At 34.9% G+C, this 23,940-nt stretch overlaps 1 protein-coding gene across 1 annotated transcript in view; it reads right to left on the bottom strand.

Annotated features, from left to right (window-relative positions):
• Positions 1 to 258: 258 nt before the first annotated feature.
• The window catches only part of Nrk (Nik related kinase), a 104,334-nt gene continuing 80,652 nt past the window's right edge, over positions 259 to 23,940 (bottom strand). The window contains exons 19-28 of the mRNA XM_052749190.1: positions 23,217 to 23,517; positions 21,197 to 21,377; positions 20,321 to 20,392; positions 18,260 to 18,403; positions 14,491 to 14,649; positions 11,622 to 11,722; positions 9,596 to 9,745; positions 6,505 to 6,640; positions 3,400 to 3,539; positions 259 to 354 (exon numbers count right to left, since the gene is read on the bottom strand). Of these exons, the coding sequence (XP_052605150.1) occupies positions 259 to 354; positions 3,400 to 3,539; positions 6,505 to 6,640; positions 9,596 to 9,745; positions 11,622 to 11,722; positions 14,491 to 14,649; positions 18,260 to 18,403; positions 20,321 to 20,392; positions 21,197 to 21,377; positions 23,217 to 23,517 (1,480 nt within the window). The remainder of the gene's footprint in view (positions 355 to 3,399; positions 3,540 to 6,504; positions 6,641 to 9,595; positions 9,746 to 11,621; positions 11,723 to 14,490; positions 14,650 to 18,259; positions 18,404 to 20,320; positions 20,393 to 21,196; positions 21,378 to 23,216; positions 23,518 to 23,940) is intronic.

The raw sequence follows: 23,940 nt of genomic DNA, 5'->3' as shown, positions 1-23,940 counted from the left end.
GTCCAAACTGTCCTAAGAGTGATGTTTGAATTCACAGTAACAAAAGTTACAAAGTTCGTGCAAAAGATATTGTACACCATTGGAGTACATAGAGCTTGCTATAGTTAATTTTATTTATAAAGCTGCATTTCTCATTGAAACTATTATGTGCTACGTTAAAAGCCTGATTAAAGTGTTTCTAATGGTAAAACTGAAATGTTAAGATGCAATGGCATGTATGTGATGGATGTAAATGTTGTAGTAAATCACTGGAACCGTTTAAGCAGCATAGTGTTTGTGGAGCTCTTCAAGTTTTCCAAGGGTCATAAAGTAAACCCGGCTGTGGTGATTGCTCAGTGTAGAAGTGAAGAACAGCTTTAAAAAAAATAAGAGAAAAACATCATCAGTGAGTTTCTAATCCATTTTAGCTAGATAATTAATAAACAAACAGTTATGTACCAGTTTATAACTACAATTTGATGTAATTAAAATATTAAACCATCTTATTTTGAATAACTTTTCCTTATTTTAAGGAACATAAATTTGATTAGTTTGGAATTTAAATTATGTATTTCAAAGTAACCTTTTCACCATAGTCTATAGAATTATAATTCATATAGTTTATTATTTGGCTTTGTTTTCACTTTTAAAATTTATTCTTTGAGACTTGCATACACTGCACAATCAATTATGATCACGTGATCACTTTTTCAGCCCCCCCAACCCTTTCAACATGTTTCCTCCCATATTCTCTTTTTAAAATTTATAACCCACTGGGTTCAATCAGTGCTGACCATATGTGCAAAGGAATGAGGCCATCCACAGATCATGGGAACTTACCAGTGCCCTCCCCAAAGAATAATGATTCTCCTTTCCTTAGCAGCTACCAACTGCCATATAATATTTACTATAGGTGGTCTTCATGGGCTGAAGTTCCTTATTAGTTTTAGTTAACAACACTTTCCTTTAGCTGAGCAAGGATGACACCAATGGACATGCCAAATTGGACTGGGGAAATCCCACAAGACCTCCACTCTACATAAAGAACTACAGGCAACTGAGGGAAGCTGGGAGCTGGGAAGTGGGAGAGGTGTTTTTCTCCAGGGAAGAGGACACCAATCAGTTGTCCAGTGCCAAAAGATCAACCCTCAATACATACACACAAGTAACATTATGTGAACTGAATAGGTTATATTTTGGAATACATATGCATATACATATATGCACGCAATAAAAATTAGTGAAAAAAGGGACTATGAATTTGAATGATAGGGAGGAGTATACCGGAGAGTTTGAAGGGAAGAAAGAGAATTGAATCCTCCACTCATTTCAGTTCATTTCACTGAAATAGAAAATCATAAAAAAGTAGAAAATTTCTATAACTTCTTAAATATAAGCAGAAGTGGTAAGTGACAGAAAAAACAATTTTTCCCTTGTATTAAAAGGGAAGACAATTTGAATTAGAATGAATTTGTTTTTATTTTTTGAGATTATAATTGAATTGCAACATTTTTCCTTTCCCTAGTATAATGAGTTAAACCCAGTGGGACAGAGAGGAACATGTTGTGTAAACGTGGTTTCTTCCATAATAAAGAAAATTGAAACAGAACACAGACATAAGTGTCAAATGGAAGACAAAGCTTTCTTATATCATGAAAAGTTAAACTTAGCAGGGCATGATGATGATGATGATGAACGTAATATAAACCAGTTACCTTTAACACATTTCATGTGCCAAATACTCTGTAAGATGCTTACTATATACCTATTATGTAAGAGTTTCACCTTTGTTCCCCAAACAGTTATTAGTAGTTTCATCTTAGAGATAAAGGAATTAAGTTTTTAAAAGGTAAAACAACGGTTGGTGAAATGGCCCAATGGTACAGAGTTTGTGTAGCATGTGTGAGGTCCTGGGTTCTATGCCCAGCATTCTCCCACCCCCTGAAAAAAGACACCTAGGAAAGATCAATTCAGATTCTCTGGTTATCACATCTTGTTAGGTGACAGGGCCAGAACTGCAACCCCAAACTCTCTGATCTCAAACCCTGGTTCTTAGCATTACATTCCAAACTGGGCACCTTTCCTTGACATGCAGGGATTTTGCCCTGCTTTCTCTTCTATTAATTTGAAGTCTGTGTAATCCTTGGTAATGATTCTTAATCCTTTTAAAATTATTTTTTCAAAGTATTACTTTTTAAAATATTAACTTAGGTGATGAACTTTCTCATCTAGCTATTTTTAGTAGTTAACATGGATCAAATTTCACAGACAATTTCCAAGTCTCAATTTTAGTTTTCTTTCCTGTAAAACAGTCATCATTATACCTACTTGTGAAGATAAATTCAGACAGCTTTTAAAATAGCAAGCATAAAGCCTAACATATAATTATATATTCAACAAACGTAAGTTCTTTTTCCTTCTTTTATTCTTGGAATATGCTGAAAGCTAGAAATAAAAGATTTTCAAAAAGCAAAGAAATGCTGGTCATGAGATGGCAAAAGAGGATTTCATACACACTGTTGGTAGGAGTGCACTATTATAGCCATCGCGGAAAATAGTATGAAAGATCCACAAAAACCAACCAACCAAACAAACAAACAAAAAAGACAACAACAAAAAACCAACCCTAATAAACTTGCCATGTTCTCTGGCTCTCATATCTTGGTATGTATCCACAGGATTTGGGTACCAACCTACCAGAGATATTTATATCCATGGTGATTGGAGCACAATCCACAATAACTTTTGAGTAAATCTAGGTACCCATCAACCAATGAATAGACAAAAACCAAGAAAACAAAAACCCCCAAAGACGAAATCATCCATTTGCAGCAAAATACATAGAACTAGAGAACTTATGCTAATTGAAATAAGCTAAAAACAAAATATTAATGTTTTCTTTCATCTATCAAAGCTAAATCTATCTATCTAGAGATTAGGAATGATGCTGGGACTAAGGTAGATAAAGGGAGATCTGATTAGTGCACATGAAGGGTATGTACTGAAATAGCACAATGAATGTCAGTGATATGTGCAATTAAATTATGGTAATTAAAACCAAAATATTTAAATCATCCTATGAAGGCAGATTCACTCTCATATTTTTCTGAAATTTCTTTGTATGAAAATGAAAATGACTATGGATCAAAACTAATGAAAGTTCATGCCAAATAAAATATCAAAGTTTAATTAGGAGATTACTAGAGATTTTTACTTCAAAAATAGGGTTCTTTTGAAACAAAAATTACATTATTTGTCAAATCTATTTCTTCTGCAAAAGAGAATTGTTTTTATTAATAAAAAATTAAAGTTTTAAATTGCCAATTGAAAAAATATATATTCCTAAATATTATGAGCACAAAGTCTAATTACTGTCAATGCCTGGTTTCGTTTTGCTTTACTGAAGGCTGTAAACTATACCTTGTCACCACGGGTACACAGGAATCGCAGTTTCTTGATTGACCTGCGCTTCAGCTCATTCTCGAGAATAGTGGACTGCAGGGACCGCGCTTCAATAGCCTTTTGGTCCCACCCGGTGATTCTCTGTGTACACTCAAAAGCTACAACACAAATGGAAAAAGAACTTTTCATTTTTGTAGCAGTGAGATAAAAATCTTAACTACAGTTAACTATTAAGAAGTTAACAGTTACAGGTAAGGTTAAACCCATCTGGTTTTGACCTTATTCTGAAGTCTGCCATTTTGGATGTTTTGCTGCTTAGGGCTGGTACTCAGAGTAGTTATCTATAGATTCCCACAGCGATCAACATTGACTTGCTAGATCTTTGTTCATCTTTGTATTCATATACTGTAAGACCACAGTCTAATACAAGGGTTAACGACGTTGTAAACATTCAAATCAACCCACGGCTTAAAAAAGCATTAACAGTGTAGGTAAAGTACAGTGGACCCAATAAAGAACTGTATTGTAACACATATGGAAAACTGATTCATAAACAAACTAAAACAAGGGGTACAGATTTAGTTCAGTGGTAGAGTGCAAGGCTCTTGGTTCAGTTCTCAGCCCTGAAAAGATTTAAAACTAATAATTATTACTAAATAAAATCTTATTCAAATAATGACTTTAATAACTAATTTAATTGAATAAAAATTCCTGCTATAAGCAGAACTGAGGGTAATTTTATACATCTAAGGCTTTTTCTTGTAGAGGAAAATTATATTACATTTTAAACTTTTTAGGCCTATTTTATAATCCTTTTTTCATCATTTATGAAAATACTATCTGAAAGAATGCTTATTATGAAAAATCCACATACTTCATTGATTCTGTGAAGTATTTTATGGCTGAAGAAGTAATGTTAGTAAATATCTGACTTTCAAGTTACTATTCTTTATGAAATTTATGGGGAAGAAAATTTCCACACATCAATTACATTGTAACATTTAAAATGACACAAAATTTAACTGCAGTTAAAACACAAAATGTAGCACTTGGATGACTGAAAGCAAAATTCTTAATCTGACTGTTTTCCTTTATTTTGAAGGGAGAAACTGGCATTAGTATAGCTATGTCTTTTCATAAGAAAAATTTCCCATTTTCATCAAATGCTCTCGGGTACTCCTGTTTAAACCGAAATTTACCTGCTGTATTCAACATTAAAGTTACATCAAATAACTTATGGCAGACTAGGTAAACTATGAAAGTAACTAGCAAATGCGTACTGTGAGGAATGTAGCTTCTCTCAAAGAAAAGTGCCAAGCATATATTATCCCAGGTTTATTATAATGCAAACTACTTACCTGTGTGATTTTGATATCAAAATTGTCACTAAATTACTATCATATTTTGACTATGAAAATTAGCTGTCTTGAAATAACTTTATTAGTGTAATTTCAAGCCCTAACTAAATTTGTCACAGAAGGTATAAAGAACCAATGGCCTGGCTTACAGTAACTAGTAACTTATTTAGCATATATGAATTTTAATTTTTTACTCACATGACTACTATATTAAAATAGTATTGCTCTAAACAGCCACACAGAGAAAAACTGTCTAATTTAACATAGCCTGTCTACTGAGTCCACCACCCAGTTTTAGATCATCACAGATCCACTTAACCTAGATACTTACTGAACTAGCTTGGTTTCTGAATCTGGAAGTAGAGATTTGGTAAAACTTTCTACAATTCTTAAACTTCTGTACAATTATTTGGGAATAAAGAACATTGTCCTTGTTATTGAAAACATCATAGTTTCAAGAACTGTAAAATGTAGTTTAGGAAACTCTGGATTTAAGCTAGTTGTAAACAGCAAGTTGTTTTCAGTTAGAAAACAGATTGAATAATTTCCTTGACATCAGTGTTATATTGTAATATATTCTCATTATGCACCAAACAAACACTAATATCATGTATTTGTAGTGCTATAATTTGTTTTATATATACGTGTCTTTCAATTTTTACCATAACTTTTTGATCTAGGTTAGAAATTTTCTTGCCCGGGGACAAAGATATTGTAGACATTGAAAATCCCTTTTACTATTACGATCATCTAGTGGCTTGAATATCAGGGTTATTCTCAGGTTCCTATTTTGACTTGGCTACCTGATTTTCATTTCTGGTTCATATACTTTTTGAGGTTCTGGGGATGCATTCTTTCCCTAGGCTGCATCACTAGTTTCTACTTGACATATTATTCCTGAAAGTATCACTATAAAAGATATAACATGACTCATCGCTTTTACTTTCTTTTGCCCTAGATCCATCAATTTGTACCATAAGCATTTAGTGTCTGTCATTTATAACGGTTTTAAACCCTTTGTGAATTCTTACCTGTTTGAAGAAATTAGAGCAGGTTTCCAGGAGAATCCTTAACATTGACTATGTATAAAAAAATTAAGATTCTGCAGATGCAATGCAAAAAACTATCTCCCCATAGAAAATTGTCCAAAAATGAGTTCTTTCAAATTGGTCATTAAAATACTGTGGGTGTCACTTTTCTACCCACTGTAGACATTTTGGGGGATTCTGGCCTCTGGATAGACAGCTTTTCCTTCTCTTTCCAACTGTCTCTTCAAACACACAAAGACACAGACACAGACACAGACACACAGACACATAGTCACACAGACAGGATAGGAGGAGAGAGCTGTCGTTCATCTTATCATTCTACCCTTTACCCTTTCTAACATTTTAACTGTGTGTATTTTGTTCTCTGGTCACTAAACATTGGAAACGGACAAAAGAATCTCAAATTATTTTAATTTCCCAAACCAGCAGCCCTAGGCAGAAAAAATGGAATTCTCTATGTTGTCACATGGGTGGCAACAAATAGGTATCCCAGAAAGTTCTGTCTTTTTATATAAGTGATTTCATACAAACACCACTCTATAAACAGAACATTGATGACTAGACAAAATAGAAGTACTTTTGTATATGTAATCATTTAAATTACCCTTCAGTGCTTTAAGAAAAAAAAGCAGTTCTGGAAACCTTATTTAGTACACATTTTCATTCTCTGAAAGCTTCTCCGGATCATCTGAGAGAAAAAGGAATTTGGTACATACCTACAGAAGATGGTATGTCTTTCCAGACTTCAAGGATCTTCTTGAAGAGTTGTTCATTGGCTTCCTCAGAGACACCTTCAGCGTTGAAGGTGAGCATCACGCCAATTCCCAAGCAATTAGGTAAAATGATGATATTCTGCGATATAATGATTTCCAGGTACCGGGATTATGTTTTATAAAGATTTTTGTGTCCAGAATTTTATCACTATTATGTTAATTGAAGTAACAATTACTTTAACTGAAGACCAAAAGATGCTCAGCATGCAGGGAGGAAGGTAACCTCTGTTTCTCAATTCAATAGAATGAATTTGAAAAGAGCTAAACATTTGAGAAGAGCTGGTTTCCATTAAGTCATCAGTTTTAATATTCTCTATTTTTTTGTTTAGGATAATAATTTGGAAAAAAAGTAGAGCTATATTTCCAACATAGAGAAATTTCTTGAAATGCCATAAAAGTATTGTACATTGTAATAGGAAAAATAACACAGTCCTGAATTTAAGATTCATTTCCGAAATTAAGCAATATTTTCATAATGAATGTGTGAGCTAAGTATCAAATCATATATATAATTCTTGGTCATCAGCAAATTCATGGAAAAAAGGAAAATAAACCTTAAAGAGCTTAAGCTTAAAATGTTTTAAGGGACAACTTTTAATACTGTTCCTGGCTTGTTTTATTATATTTGTCCCATATTCAAGAAAATGCAGAATATCTCATTCAAGTCACATAATGTTAATATAGGTTCTATATGCAAATTCAGAAGTATTGGTTGGCAGAATAAGGAAATACTAAGAGATAACTAAGCATTTGTAAATTCTCAGATTCATAAATGGGACAGAAATCTGTTTAGAGCACAGATATTATGCCACTGACAGTATTTCTCTGATAAATTTTTTAAAAATTGTGTTTTGCTATTTTTCCAAATTAGCAAGTTACAGGGGTGGGGAAGGTCAGAAACTATACTTGCCAAAGCCAGCGTACTCAGGCCAAGTGCTTGAGGCCATGTCTCAGCAACAACAATCCTCAAAACTAAAATAGGAATCCAGAGGCAAAACGCAATTTTAATACGTTCCCTGGGTACTTGCATGAGCAGTTGAATCAGAAAAAAGATAAGAAAGAATGAAAGAAAATGCAAGAAATAAGGTTGTTTCAAGAAAAATCTATTTGTAATAAAATGGGACTGCTGCAAATCCAGACAGCCTCCAAGGTAATTTCCTTGCTTCTAAGGTGCTTGCTGAAGCAACCGGATATTCTTAGCATGTGTGGCTCCCCGCACCATTAGAGTCTCTGTAATCTAGCACTTGGGAGAAAATATTATTTTTAGGACATTCTCTTTCAGAAGACACCTCCTTTCATATTAGAGTCCTTTCTATTTTAGTGGGTCAAGACACTAGGGAATTTGTCTAAAAATATGTTTGCATATATATGAGGTATCCTAATTAGGTCAGAAAATGATTTGTAAAATCCCTACATTTTCATTCTCATTTCTATAGTTAATTAACTGATTTTCTAGAGCAAATAATTTCCCTGCTTATTATTTAGATTTAAACTTTTTCAGTAATTTTAGTTTTCAAGCCAGTAACTAGTGTATCCCAGGCTGGCCTCAAATTTGCTAAATAGCCAATGCTGGGCATAATATTCCCAAACTTCCCGCCTATACTTCCAAAGTTATGGGATTATATGTGTGTATTAATATGCCTGGTTGGGCTTTTCAATAAATGTAGACTTAAACCAACACTCAAATATTCCTTATTGCACTGGCTTCTGAATAAAGGCTATCTATTATGATGAGAAATATAAGATGCAGGAAGCTACAGAGATATGTTAAATGAAGAATAACATAGTTATATCAAAATCACTTTGTGGTTTGGGCTGAGATTGTGTTTAATATTTTCACAGTACAAATGGTAAATTGTCTATGTAGGCAACTACTAGGTTACTAACTAATGATTGTTAGTTTCACCAAAATACCTTTAAAAATGTCTTCATCAATGTTCTGCTGATTGTTTTTATGTAATTGTTTTAATTGCATTATTAGAGACATAGGCTGTATTCTTAAAAATGTTCAAAATAGCACACAAATTGAGTGGTTTAAAGTATATAAATGTCTTGTCCAAGGATTTTATGTAATGATAAGCTGCTGAAATTTTAATATTCAACAAACTGAATATTGATAAAGGATGAAGAGAAAAACAATTGCTGGTAAAGACAGCAGTTTTAAATATAACTCTCAACAAGGAAAAATCAATTCTACCATCAATATTTTGTATGATGAATTTGGTGTGGTATGATGTTATTGTCAAGCTCTTTCTATTAATAATGAGTGTTTGTACAGCCATTCACAGTTTAGATCTTGGGCTTTATTTACATGTTGAAAATTGTGGTGTATTTACTTTAAAAATACTGAATCTTGTCATCAGAAATTTCCAAATATAATGAATATCATAAATGAATTTTGAAGTAATTTGCTATAGTCTACAGATAATTCAATAAAGAAGGGAGTGCACATAATTATGTAATTGTGCTATTGATTTCTTAACAAAGTATATTAGTATATTACAGGGTATAGAAATACTAAAGCCAACTGCAAAGCATCCTAGGGCTAATTAGTATAAATGCACAAAGATGAATGGATAGTGAATGTAGAACACAAAGCCATTAAAAGGAGGCAGCCCTCAATTAGTTCCACTTGATAATGGCCAGATGGTGGTGTGGGCTTGAGATTATCAGTTCTGGTTAATCAATGTAACTCTGGATTTTAAAGGTTACATGTATTCATTATTAACAAAATCATTATGTTCAAACAAAATCTGTCTGCAGACTGCACTTAAATATCTGAAATATGAAACCATTAGTGATTTTTATTTATGTAGCAACACTTTCTGGCATGCTAAACTTACCTGTTAGATCTCTATACCCTCAGACATACATGTACATGCAGGCAAAACATACATGAAGTAAAAATAAATATCACTTTTAGAAAGTAAAAGAAATAAAGGAAAATTATACTTTAAACCTTTGAGAATCTTGATAACTGGAAAAATTCAAAGTGTTTACAATAAGTTCTATGGAACTGAAGGTATTATCTTACGTTATTTGGCAAGGTCACATCAGACATAACTTCAGATTCTGCATCAATGATGTGATATCCATTAGCTGAGCTGAAGAAAATCTTCAGTGTTTTCTCGGAACCAATAGCCAGATCAACTGTCACTGGCTTAAGATCAAGAGTTGGAAACACCTGAAAATATAAAAGCAAATATGGCCCAAAGGCCAAAATGACTTTCTGACTATGCAAAAATTTCCCTATTCTTTTGCCATATTTATGAGTTTATAAAACTCAGGTGGCTGTTTATGATTGGTTGATTGACTGATTTATGATCCTGGGGATTGAATCTAGGGCTTCCTACAACCTACAATGACCAAGTGGTTAAGACCTTCAGAACCGCATATGGCCTTGTTCTCTCATTAGCTGTCCTTAAATTCCTTGCCTTGAGCTTCAGCAAATGAAGGAGCTCATCTGGTCTCTTAAACCGGTTCGCTGGATCAGCTGCCTGTATTTTTGCCAATATTCGTATATAGGCTTCATAGGACATGTAGTCTCCTTCGGAGTCTGCTGACTGATCAATGCATACTTGGTAAGGAATGAAAAAGGCCATACACATTAACCTATGGTAGACAGATTATCCTCTAAGACTCCTATGGTGTACAGTCCAAGGAAACTAAAGGACAAACAGGATTCATTGCTAAGATTAGATTATGTAAAGGACTGAGCATCACAGGATTCACAATAATGTAGTCATGAGGTGGGCATCAAGAATGGAAATGAGGACTCGGACAGGAACCAGCTAGACATATTGTTAGTACTTATCTCTTTGTTTTCCAGTTCCATACCAGGTAGCGCTGACAAGTCAGCAGACACCCAAGAATTAACTCATATCCAAATGTTGACAGCTGAGCCAAGACCCAATTTAGGCAGATCAGATCAGGGATGCTCTATCTGTCATGGTAGACCAATTGTCTATATAGTAGCCTATTCTATCTAGAAAAGAGATACTCTGCAAACAGTGAAAATAGTTCTTGAGGAGTATTCATATGTGTTTTACAATGATCAATGTATATATGTGATGTGTTGTCCTAAAAATTAGAACATATAAATAGATCCTGACCTAAGATACAAATGCATTTCAAGAATACCTTGAAGACTATCAAGATGTGCTCCTATCAGTCCTTTTTGAAACCTGTACGTGGCCAAGTAGTTCAGTATCATTGAGAACATTTGTTAAAATCAGATTCTCAGGCCCCACTGCAGACTCATTAATTCAGCCTGGGGTTGGGTCTGAGATCTAAATATTTAACAAATGCTCCCACTGATTCTGATGCCTATAATAAGCAAGACAAAATAGCTACTTGGCTTTTCTAAAAAAAAAATCTATCCTACTTAAATAGAACTCAATTTATGGGAAAGGAAAAAAAATCAGCAGCAGTTTGTTTGGGCCATTAGATGGCTAGTTTCCATAGCTGATCCATACAAGTTCAGTTAAATAGTAAGATGTAACGCATACCGTGCCTACTCACTATGTCCCAGAACACTACTACAGAGAAGTGTGTTTCAGACCAGAAGAAATACAGACGCCCCTTCCTTCCCCCACCCATGTATTGTTGTAAGGATAGTTGGAGCAAAGCCTTTCTCTCCCCACTTCCAATGTGGCTTCCTTAGCATCTCCACATCTTATCTTACCTTCCCTCTGCTCTCCACCCCCCACTAAGAGACAACAGGGACTTTCCCAGCTTCAAGTCATTGGGGTGGCACCTGAAGCCTGTGTTTGGGCTTCTAGAAGAGAAGATCTTCATGTTGACTACAGGAAATGGGAGTGAGGAGCTGGTGGGGATGTCCTGTAAGGGGAGGGGTTGGGGACTTCCCTCAAACTCTCCCTTGCTGTGGCGCCTGTGGATTGTCTAAAAAAGGGTTAAATAATAATTATTGACATGATATATTCAAATTGCAATAACTGTAGCCGAATGGTATATATTTCCACATCTACATTCCAAACTATTTTGTTTATAATTTCTTCTTTAGAGAAAAACAGTATGATGCAAATGAAATGGTCACTCACTTTAATAGCAGTGCTTTCATCAAAGGATTTTGGTGCCCATGCAAAAAGGTGAATTGATGATTTCAAAGCAACTGCGATATATGTTGTTTCTTCATGTTGAACTATAATGGCAACATACAAAAAAGTCATACCTCAGAATTAACAAGAACACTCAGGAATTTATATTTATTATCACAAATGAAATAACCACAGTGTTAAAAGCAAAACTGCATATTTTTAGAATAGCTACTTTGCTGGAGTTGTATTCTCTTCATTCAATATTAATATCACCGAATAATTCCATGGATTGTATTTATCAGCATTCAAGTGCATTTTATTCTTATTATACACTATAGCAAAATAAGAGAATAAAAATAAAGAAAGTAGTAAGGTTGGGTGACATAACTGTTATTTTATCACTTTGGGAGGCTCAGGAAGGAAGATTCTGTGTTTGAGGCCATCCTGGGGCTACATACCAAGCGCCTATCTCAAAAATCCAAGGGTTGTGAGTGTAGATTAGTAATAAAGTGTTCTGGTAGTATGTGCAAAGCTCAGAGTTTCATTCTTAACAGAGAATAAGATATTACAGAAAGTCAAAATAAATGGAAAAACTTTCCATATTCATGGATAGGTAGATTTTCTTAAAATGTAATTATCTAAAATAATCTTTACAGATTAAATTCAATCCATGTTGAAATCTCAATGATCTATTCTGTAGAAATAAAGAGGCCATTCCTAAATGTCACACATAATCTTATAAATGTTCTGACTCTTCAGAAAAGTCTTCCCAAAAGCCCAAAGTTGAAGTACACCCATTTTCTGATTTCAATATTTACTATAAATTATATTAGTAGCACTTAATTCAGTCATAAGAAAGAATGAGATTATATCATTTTCGGAAGTAGATATATCTAGAGATTATTATATTAAGTTAAACAAACCAGACTCAAGGAGACAAGTAGCATACATCTTTTTCTTACATATGTAAATTGTATTGAAGAAAAAGTAAAGGGGCTGGTGAGATGGCCCAATGATTAAGACAGCAAACTGCTTTTGCACAGGATCCAAGATCAGTGCCTGGCACCCTACTTGGACATCTTAAAACTCTCTGTTACTCTAGGACCTACAGTCTAGACAAATGGAATCTTGGCTGACCTTGTTGGACACCAGACACACATGGTGTACAGACATACATACAGGCAAAACAGTCATATGAATCAAATATTTTTTAAACGAAGGGAATACAGACAAACTGAATTCAATTGAGATTCACTAAGTGAAAGAAATCTGTTACAGAAGACCACATAATACATGGATATTTTTCTGTTAGCTTCTGTGATAAGGCAAATACATAGAGAAAAAATAGGTTATTCTTTATCTAGTACTTCACAAAATGTGGGAAAGGGGCCGGGCAGTGGTGGTGCAAAGAGTGAGTTCCAGCACAGCCAAGGCTACAAAGAGAAACCGTGTCTTTAAAAACAAACAAAATAAGTGGGAAGACGGGAAGGAAATACTGTAATGGAATACTGGTTTCCTTGGAGAGAAAAATCTGAACTTTTATGTAAGTTAAGATCATAGTAATGGTTATTGAGTTGTTCACTTTAAAAATACATTTCATAACATGTAAATAATTTCAATAACACTATTGATAAAGTAAAAGTTATACAAAGTGTATGCTTGTTTTATGGAATATCCCTCTTCCTTTGCTAGAATACTGCTTTTGTTCTGATTCTCACCAATATTCTGTCTCTTGACCATATTTTCTTCCACCTCTTTTATTTTATCTCTTCTTCCATTCTACTTGTCAATGGAAGAAATGACTTTTGGTTGTCCTGGGTAGTAGTACCAGTGATTGGAATGGACTCAGGAAAATGGACTTCATTTGTCCATTTACCTTGAGTACAGATTTCCAAGATTACCTTTGTAAAGATCTGTCATTGAGATAAAAATTGTCAACTTAGTAAGAGGTAGTTGTACAATATAAACTCTTGGATTAGCATCTTGGAATATCTTTCACCTTTAGGGCTATCATATTTATATAATATGATTGCAGGCAGTGGTGTTATCTGAAGCTATAATAAAGGATTTATCCTATACTTTAGCTTTCTAGATACAAATTCTTTCATTTAATGTTATATGTGTATATATGTGCACACAAGTGAAAGCAAAAAGTCAGTTATGATATAATTTTTCTCTTGCAATTTATATAATGTGATTTCAGCAGTCGTTCACTTACACTACCAATTCTGCTCTAAGGGTCAATCGCTTCAGAGTAAAAGGAAACTAAGAATAGAGGGGATTTGATTCAGACATGGAATAGACCGGGATAACATTATTTCATAGTTGTCAAAGGCTCAGAACAGTATTCTGAGGCCCAAAGGGGTTATTACTCTATTTTACAGAGATATTTATAAAGAGAAACATGATATGAAAACATTCTATAATGAAACATATAGTATTAGGAGCAACAGTCAACAGATCACAGAAAAACTTTCAGATTCACTATGAAGTTTCCTGGTATTAAAGTATTAAATGGGATCATATTTTATTGCCATTCAAAGGAAAGGAAATATCACATACATCTCTGCAAGTTGCTAAAGCTATATCAAGAATAGTTATAGTAAGGAAAATATTACTTTCATATATTAAGTGTGACTAGGAAAGGAAGAAAGAAGAAATAAACAACTTTAACTCCGAGCTATTTCAGCCAATAGGTATGTACAAAGGTATACAGAAAACGCCTAGGAAATGCCTCGATGACATTCACTCATATTTTCGTTCAAAATTGTAAATTCTTTCCTTTCTTTGTCTTGTCTTTTGCAATTATGGACCTCTCCACATAAACGGAAGCATAAACTCTATAGCAATAGTAAATGTGAAATGGACGTACGGACACTGAAGTGTTCACAGCCAGTCAGCTTATCAATAGCTTTACAAGCTTCCTCTTTCTTCAGCATTTCCTTCTGCCTTTTCTTACTTTCGGGATCATTATTCAGAATCTTGTTCCTCAGCCAAGTCAAATGATACACGCGAAGTCTGTTCTTGCGGCCTGGTAGGAAAACATGATGTTGTTTCAATTCTCTCCCTCTTTTTACATTCTAGAAATACAAAGAAGTAGGGCTGTGCTGCTCTTTAAACCAAATTTTCGTTAAACTAAAAGTCACTTTTTAAAACTAACATGATATTCGTGTCTTCTGTTGGGCTCTACTAGTTGCCTCTGTGCCTATCTGAAGTGGATTCCACCAGGATAGGTTAAGATTGTCTCTAGGCAGCCAACCCAACCCAGTGACTATCCATTCATTTGAACTTTCCTAAGTCTTGGCTCCTCTACAGTTCCCAGACCTAGAGGTGGTTCCTGGTAATATGAATAGATAAGAAGATGTCTGAATGCCAACTGGGCTTTTGCGGCCAGGAAATTGGATTTCCTTGAGTTCTGTCAACCTAGCATGTTTATAAATGAATTGGACACATTTATTTGTTTCTTTAATTCTTTTATCTTCTTAATTTTTATTTGTATTTAAGGCTTTTATTTTATTTTTTATTTTTTTATTTTTTTATTTTTTTGGTTTTTCGAGACAGGGTTTCTCTGTGTAGCTTTGTGCCTTTCCTGGGACTCACTTGGTAGCCCAGGCTGGCCTCGAACTCACAGAGATCCGCCTGGCTCTGCCTCCCGAGTGCTGGGATTAAAGGCGTGCGCCACCACCGCCCGGCCTTATTTTTATATACTTATGATGTATAAGGTGGTATTTTTATTAATGCAGACGTTGGTGCTGTGGGATGGTCTTTCTGTATGCTGTAAATATGTGTTGCTATGATTGGTTAATAAAGAAGCTGCTCTGGCCTATGGTGAGTCAGGTTATAGCCAGGCAGGAAATCCAAGAGAGAGAGAGAGAGAGAGAGAGAGAGAGAGAGAGAGAGAGAGAGAGAGAGAGAGAGAGAGAGAAGAAAGGCAGAGGCAGGAGAGATGCCAAATTGCCATCCTAGGAGCAACATGTAATGGGATGCAGGTAAAGTGACAGAACACGTGGCAATACATAGATGAATAGTTATGGGTTGAGTTAAATTATAAAGGCTAGCTAGCAAGAGGCCTGCCGTAGGCCATCCAGTTTGTAAATAGTATTAAGCCTCTGAATGATTATTTTATAGGCAACTGTGGGACTGTGGGACCAGGCATGACCAGAGAAACCTTCCGGCTACACATTGGGAAATAATCATACTCATTAACTTAATTTTAAAAAGTTATTTATGGTGAGTACATTCAAATTCTTCTCTTCTAACTATTTTGAGACACATAATGTGTTATTTTCCTTACATTCACCTATTGTTATAGAACAACAAAATGTAGTACTCTTATTTAAATTTTACCCACTATGTACCTGTTACTTTATATCACCTTTCATCCCCCTTTCCATTCAGTCCAGCTGCTGGCAACCACCAGTCTACCCTCAGCCTCTTTGAGGTAATGCTTGAATTATTTATTTTAGTTTTTGAGATTCTAATATAATAACATCATTTCCTCCTTCCAAGCCCTCTCATATGACACTCCTTTCTCTCTTTCAAATCCATGGCCTCTATTGTCATTAATTGTTGTTACACACGTATATGTATATACATGGATAGTCATAAATATATAAATATAACCTTTGGAGATAATTTTTATATTCTACTCATTAGTAATTTCCTAATTACTAATCCTATCAAGTTTTTATAATTTATTTGAGCACTAAAGGCCCTATATGATGACTTTATTCATTTTTCTTTGTTATTTTTAATATTGTTATAAAAGTCCCAATAATAAGAATCTTTTTTTGAGATCACACTGGCCTCAAACTTGGAGATCCACTTTCCTCCTGAGTGCTGAGATTAAAAGCATGTGCCTCCAAGCTCAGCCTACCACTAAAATTCTTAATGTGATTAATTTTACTGTGTTTTTATAGGGAAATTTTAAAGAGGTGTTAGGATTCAGAAAATTACACTTGTCATTTTATACTTAACAGTTAGAATAAGCTACTGAATAACTTCACATTGCATCCTTGTAAATTCTTTTCAGAGTAGCCTTTGAGGATCTTTATCTGAGGATGACTTTTTTATAGTATTTGTCACAAAAATAATTTATAGGCTGAGGAATCCTTGATTACCATGCAAAAAGCCTTAGTTTTAAAACCCAGTGCCAAACAAAAACAAATTACAATTGGGTTAAGCTTAAGGATTGTAAAAAGATATCTGGGTTTGAGAAAATCAGATGAAAAAAAAATTTCTCATCCAGATGTGTATAATCTCCAAGCTACCCAGATGTTTTCAAAACTAAATATTGCTTCAGTGTACCTGAAACCATTACGAATGATTGGTCATGAAATATGATTAAAATATTATGAAGTCTGAGTTTATCTCTAAAGAGTTTTGCCTTTAATCAAACCTTGAAGCAGAATGAATCTTATCCAATCACAGCAATTTGCACACTAATATATATTCTACATGTATCTTATATGTTATGAAGTACAAAAATTCATATAAATATCAGTGGTTGATAGGGTTTTATTTGGTGGCCAAATCTTAGGTTAACCACTCCCATTAATTCATTAGTTGTCTTTTGATTTTCTGATACTAATCCCTGTTTAGTGTTAGGTCTCAGGACAAAAGGCTAACTAAGGTGCTTATTAACAAATCAAAGCAGAAACTGGCTGCCAGCTTCTCCCAGCATCCCTCAGTCTCTACCTGTTACAGGGTCCTTCTGGCTGGCATATCCTACCCCCTACCCTGAAGTCTCCAGCTCAAGGGCTGGGCTGCCCTTCTCCCATATACACACATTCTCCCATCTTATATATTCTCTTCCATATATAACTCAGCCATTTGGCTACACCGGTCCTTTTACTCTTTTGCCTTTTGGCCTCTTGGCCTCTCAGCTGCCACTCCAGGCTCCCCTTTCTCCCCTCCCCTCTTTCCTCATATGGCCCTGTTCAGTCTGCAGGTCATGTCCACACTGGACTCTCTCAGATGCCTCTGGCTGTGTTCTCCCTCATATCTACAATAAACCTTCTCCTCCTCCACACCTAGGAGCAGTCATGTCCTCATTTTATTTATTTATTTTTCGTTCATTTAATAGTCACAATTAATTTAACACCAACTTACTTGCTTTTTCACAGTCAAAGTTTCAGGTTCTGATTATGAAAATTATGAAAGATTAAGAAAATTAACTACTGTTTGGGAAAGGTGTAGATGTTTTTAGGGAATCCATTCTTGTAACTAATCTTGTCTGTTTGCCCATGTAATATTAGGCAGAGACAGGGACATGTCTTTCTTTTACCCAATTACTCATCGACTTGTGTTTTGGACACATCAAAAGCTAGATGGTGGATATTGGTGTAGTTCATTGTGAGTGAGATTACAGCTCTGAAGTTTTGGAAACAACTCTGAAAAGAAATTCAAGGATGCAAATGTAGTTTTCTTGATCTCCAACTTAGGTTAAGTGCATCAAGATCAAAGGGAGTTTGTTTAAAGTCTAAATGGATAAGAAAACACAAGTAGGAGATTCTGCTGTCCCAATTAGTTATATTTAAAGTGTTTTCCTATGAACACCTTCACCCAAGAAAGCCTTTAACCTAGTTTGCAGTTCAATTACTCGGCATAATTACTCAGTTAATTTTAGAACTTAAACAAACCAGAGATGGTAATCAGCAAATTGAGTGGCTCCACGACTTGAATCTGGCGGAATGGTCTTCGCTTTATAAGTTTAATGATGTCTGCCTTTCCACTTCTGTCCATCAGGTACAGATTAGATCGGGTGCCCAGCAACAAATTGACTCCTGTTTAGATACAGAAAGTGCTGTATTAGCTGATTATTTCTATTAGTGTGTATTAATTCTACAGAAAGGGTTTTCACTATGATGTTTTTATACTTATCTATCACATAATTTAATCGAAATCACTCTCATTACCCTTTCTTATTTTAACTTCTCCCCTCCTTCTGGGTACGCTTCCATTTCCCTAACAGTCTCCACTCTATGCTTAGGACCTTAAGAAAAATGAAACTAGATCTTGCATGTGAGGGGAAATGTGATTTTTGTCTTTATGCATTTGGCTTACTTCAATATCCAGTTATAACCTATTTTCGTACAAATATGATTCTACTCTTTCTCATAGCTGAATCATACTGTACTACGCATATGTGTATTCCACATTTCTTTACTCTTACTGATTTTCTAACTAAATATATATGTATAACTGCTTTGGTTATTCCAGTTTGCTAGTCTATATAAGATGACTTTTATAATTTCAGGCTAATATTAGCCTTGTTCACCTCATACTATTCAACTATGTATACTCCTAACAGAGTGTGTTTCATTAAAATGTGTAAATAGATGTCCATACATACTAGCAATATTCTACTGCTTGCTGTCTATTGTGCTGACATACAGAATATTATGTATACCATAGCGCTATATTTTAATTGTCACAAACATTTCCAGAATCAATCAGTGTGGTGACATTGTATCTGTATACCCCAATAAAGTTTATCTGAGGATCAGAGGAAAAAACCAGCTACAATTGTATACAAAGAGGTCAGGCAATGGTAGCACATGCCTTTAATCCTATCATTTGGGAGGCAGAGATCCGTCTGAATCTCTGTGAATTCAAGGCCACACTGGGAACAGAGCCAGGAGTGGTGGAACATGCCTTAAATTCCAACACTAGTTAACCATAAAGGTCTGGAGGTCTGTACAGATGGACAGGAAGTGATGTAGCTGGGCAGAGAGAGGAAATGAGATGGCCGAACAGAAAGGCATATAGTGTGGATATACAGGAAGTAGGTCTCTTTGGAGATTGAGGTGTTGGTGACGTGAGGTTGTCTGTGGCTTGTCTTATTCTCTCTGATCTCTCAGTTTTTCACCCCAATATCTGGCTCTGGGTTTTTATTAATAAGACCATTTAGCAATTCATCTACAAATCAGACCTTCTGAATATTACTTTTAAGCAAATTTAATCTCTCTCTATATAGTTAATTTTGGTTCATTTTCTAGACATCAACTACATTTTTGGGTACTTGGAAGACTCAAGTGCTCATGCATTATTTATTGCCTGAGCCACTAAATTAGAAAATCATTGAGGATGACCATTTTCTTCTAAGGGCTCAGTCCCTATTAAATTTAAATTTCCTACTTCTTTGTATTTTTCTTTTAAAATCCGTTTTCTGTTCAATCACACATAGGCAAAAATCTATGAAATGTTAAGTTAGAAGTTGATGTTTACTTTGGACCTTGGTTGTACTAAGTTATTTTATAGCAATGTACTATGTAGACCAGTTTGGGACAATGTATATATAATCTCAGCTCTATTGCTATGGTCATAATTTTCAAAAACAAAGAGTTGAAAAAGTCTGTCAAATTTAAGATCTTATAGAGAGAGCTTATGCATTCTCTATACTTAAAAATTGCAAGATCCTGAAGAAATCTTTCTTTTAATAAGTATGTACTAACTTAGAAAACATTGAACTCAAATTGTCAAATGACCATAGTGAAGCCTAATTTTGTATTTTCCTCCAGGTAACTCAAGTTAAAAAGCAAAAAGTGGAAGACATTAATTTAACAAGCCAGAGCAGCCCTGAAGCAATTCCTATCAATTCATTTGTAATCGACTGGCAATGGTAAAATGTTTTACTTCTATAAGCTTCACGAGTTCTCTACATGAACATGGATCTAAAACAAAACCAAACTCAAACTCACCCCACAAAGAGCCACAGCAGATCTCAGATGAGAACTCCTTTTCATACACATGGATTAGTGGTTTGTTATATGCTGGGGAGACACAGAGTGGGTTAACATTTACTTCAAATGCTGGCTGAGGAGGTTTTTCAGGCACCTCAACAAATCCAGCTTATACTACAAATGGAAAGGCATTAGGACAAATCACTGATCTATATACTAAATGTGCCAAGTATTTCCATAACGGAGATGGCCCTCAAAGTTTGGTTTCCTTATTGTATTTCATCTTTTATGTAAGTTTTAGTAAATTCTTAACTCATTAGAAAATGCAAATCGTGGTGGTTAAAATACACTGCTGAGTATGGATGTGATTTGTGGCTTTGATTATATTGCAAAACCAATAATTGAATGAAGGATTCAAGTTCTTAATTGCGGGTCAAATCTATTCATCATAAAGATTCAGTGATAGCTGGGTATGATAGCAAGGGCCTGTGATCCCAGGAAGATGAGGAAGTCAGTGTCAATAACAGTTATAGAATGAGCTCAATGCCATCTGGGTTACATGAGACTCCCAAAAATGTAAGGAAAAAGAAAAGATTTCACTGAGGAGTAATTTAAAAAACTTATGTATGATTTACTTATTTAAGTACATATGTTGTGGTTGGTTTTCTCCTTCTACCATGTCGGTCTAGGGGAATAAACTTGTTAGGCTTGATAGCAAATATTTTTACCTTACAACTCATCTTGCCAGCCTGAGGAATAATTTTTTAAAGGCATTCATCAATCTCATCTTATAGCAAATCAATATTCAAATTCTTTGATTTACCACACACCATGAATTACTGTACGAGCAAGTATAAGCATTCAGCATGGGAAGATCATACCAGAAATACTTACAGGTGTCACTCGCAATGTCGGTATCAGAAGCAGAAGCAGACTCTCTGGAAGATGAGTGGACGATAGGAAAACCCACTGTTGCTGCTGACTCTGATATATCATTGGGATTTTCACCATCAAGTGTGAGGGATGCGTTATCCAAGACAATTGAGTCTGAGGTCTCAGTTCCAACATCTGATTCCTGTAAGGAGACCAAAGGCCATTTTAATCTATTTGGTTAATATCAGGAAAACATGCTATGGGTGACTTGAAAATTTGAATGCAAAATCTGTAATATATTCATCCTTAAAACTCCATATTTGCTAAAATATATTCAGCAGTGTCATCAGAGAAGTAAGCTATTATTGGGATACTGTGAAGGGAGAAATAGAAGGAGCATTAAGTTGCCAAATGTACAATTTCAGATCTAATATTTGTGGAAATCTACCAGGTTCTATGCTAGTACCCTTATTTATCTATCTCCATGAACATTTACCACAACATAAAAAAATAAATACCATTGTCTCTGATTCTGCTATAAGGAAAAAAACTTAGAGAAATTAAAAGTTTTCTGGATCAGAGAGCTGGTATGTAGGGGCTCTAAAGTTTGAAAGGAATCCAATTCCAAAATGTATATGCCAAATAACCACTTTGAAAAAAGAGCACACCATGAGGGTATCTCATCCATTAATTTAAGATGTCTACAGAGCTGGGTCTGGAGGCACATGCATATATTACTGGCATGTGCAAGGCTGTTATCATGAGTCTTAGGCCAGCCTGGGCTAAATAATAAGTTCCAGATTTAGCATGGGCCTACAGAGCTAGATCCTGGTCCTAAAACTGTAAAAAATTAAAACAAAACAATACAAAACAAAAAATGAGAACACAACAAAACAACAAAAAAAAAGATGGCTTAAGAGAACTGATAGTAAGAAGAACCATGAGGGGCATGTGGTTCAAATGATCAAAAAAAAGATATAAAAAAATCAACTTATAACAATCCTAGAGTAAACATATTTCATGCTTCCATTGATGGAGTAGACACTCAAGGAGAAAAGCCTCCAAGTGTTATGATTCTATATTCAATATGTGAAAAAATTATCAACTCTCTGTTGAGGTTATTGAAGGTCAGGGGAAGAACTAGGAGTTAATCATTTGTGAAGATTAAAAATCTACCAGCCTAGATGTCTAACTGATTAATTGGAAAACAAAAATGTGGTATGTATTCATACACAATGGGATTTTATTCAGCCACAAAGAAAATGAAGTCATGAAAATTTCAAAATAATGGATGGGTGTGGAAATTATTATATTAAGGGTTATAATTCTACTCAGAGGAAAACATACTTCCAGTTCTTTATGATAGACACACAGATGCTAGATTTTAGTGTGTGCGTGCGTGCGTGCGTGTGCGTGTGTGTGTATGTAGTATAGATGTGTGTGTATGTAGTATAGAACCAGAAGAGATTGTCAGTGAGAGGGAGAGAGATTTTAAGGAAGAGTAATGGGGGAAATGGGTCAACAGAATACATGCAACCTAAGAGTTGAATGGAGGGAAAATGTATAGTTGAGGGGGGATGAAAGGAAGAGGTGGACCAAAAATAACTAAGTATTAGGGAAATGCCATAATGAAATCCATCACTTTACGTGCTACAAAATATTAATAAATAGTTAATGCTAATGGCTGCACACTATTGTATGTGTCTAAAATGTTATCGATTTGAATACTTGGAAAGTTTCAGTTAGTGTATTGTACAGCTATGAATAATATTACCAGTACCTTGAAATATTTCCCCAAGTGTATGATCTAACTTAAAATGACAAAATAAAACAGTGTTTTTTGTTCTTGAAAAGTATATAGGAACCATCAAATTGTATGTAGTGAAGATCCCATGCACTTACAATTTAATTGTATTATTTTAGTTATTTCAGGATCTGGGATACAAGAATATAATCAATGTCGAACAGCTGCAATGTTATATAACATGTGCTGATATACTTTTAAAAGAGAAGTAATTCTTGCCTTCAAATGCGTCATTACCTCCTGTACATGTTCAAAATCCTGAAATATATGTTGATCCAGTCCTGCACCATCCCTCTGTGAGTGAATTTCTTCGTCAAATCCAAATGCTCCATGCTCTTCACTGCTTCCATTGGCTCCTCTATATCTGTTTCCTCCATGGGCTCCATGTCCATCCTGGCTTCTAAAGGCTGCACTCGCTTCCCCAGCAGAGTCGCCACGGTAACTTTTGGCTCCATTGTTTCTATAGGGTCTGAAAGCCCCCTGTTGTACATTACCTCTACCAGTGTGCTTCAATATTCCCCCTCTGCGATAGCTTGCTCTGTTACAAGGACATATTAATGAAAGAAGGCCATTCAATAAAAACACAAATCAAAGCCAGAAAATGAAAGAGAAATCAGATTTTACACACACACACACACACACACACACACACACACACACACACACACTCACATTATGCTCAGGAATGTTTTTGCTATATGATGTGAATGCTTTGGTCTTATATACACACGTGAAAAATTCCTCAATTCCTTGCCAATATTAAATACTGAATTAACATGATAGCCACTGTCAATTCTTTGTCATCATTGTGGTGACAGAAAAAAATGAACTGCACTTTGTTATTAGGTACACGTGACTGGTTAGTGCAGGAAATACTCATTTTCTTAAATAATTGAATAGTTTATCAATAACTTACCATCATCTTAGTGATCACAGTGATATTAGAATATTTTTCAGCATT

Source organism: Peromyscus californicus, unplaced genomic scaffold (assembly GCF_007827085.1).
Source record: "Peromyscus californicus insignis strain IS unplaced genomic scaffold, ASM782708v3 Scaffold_10__1_contigs__length_136768540, whole genome shotgun sequence".
Taxonomy (NCBI): domain Eukaryota; kingdom Metazoa; phylum Chordata; class Mammalia; order Rodentia; family Cricetidae; genus Peromyscus; species Peromyscus californicus.
The sequence above is the reverse complement of the archived record's forward strand: the minus strand, read 5'-3'. Positions and strand labels throughout refer to the sequence as shown.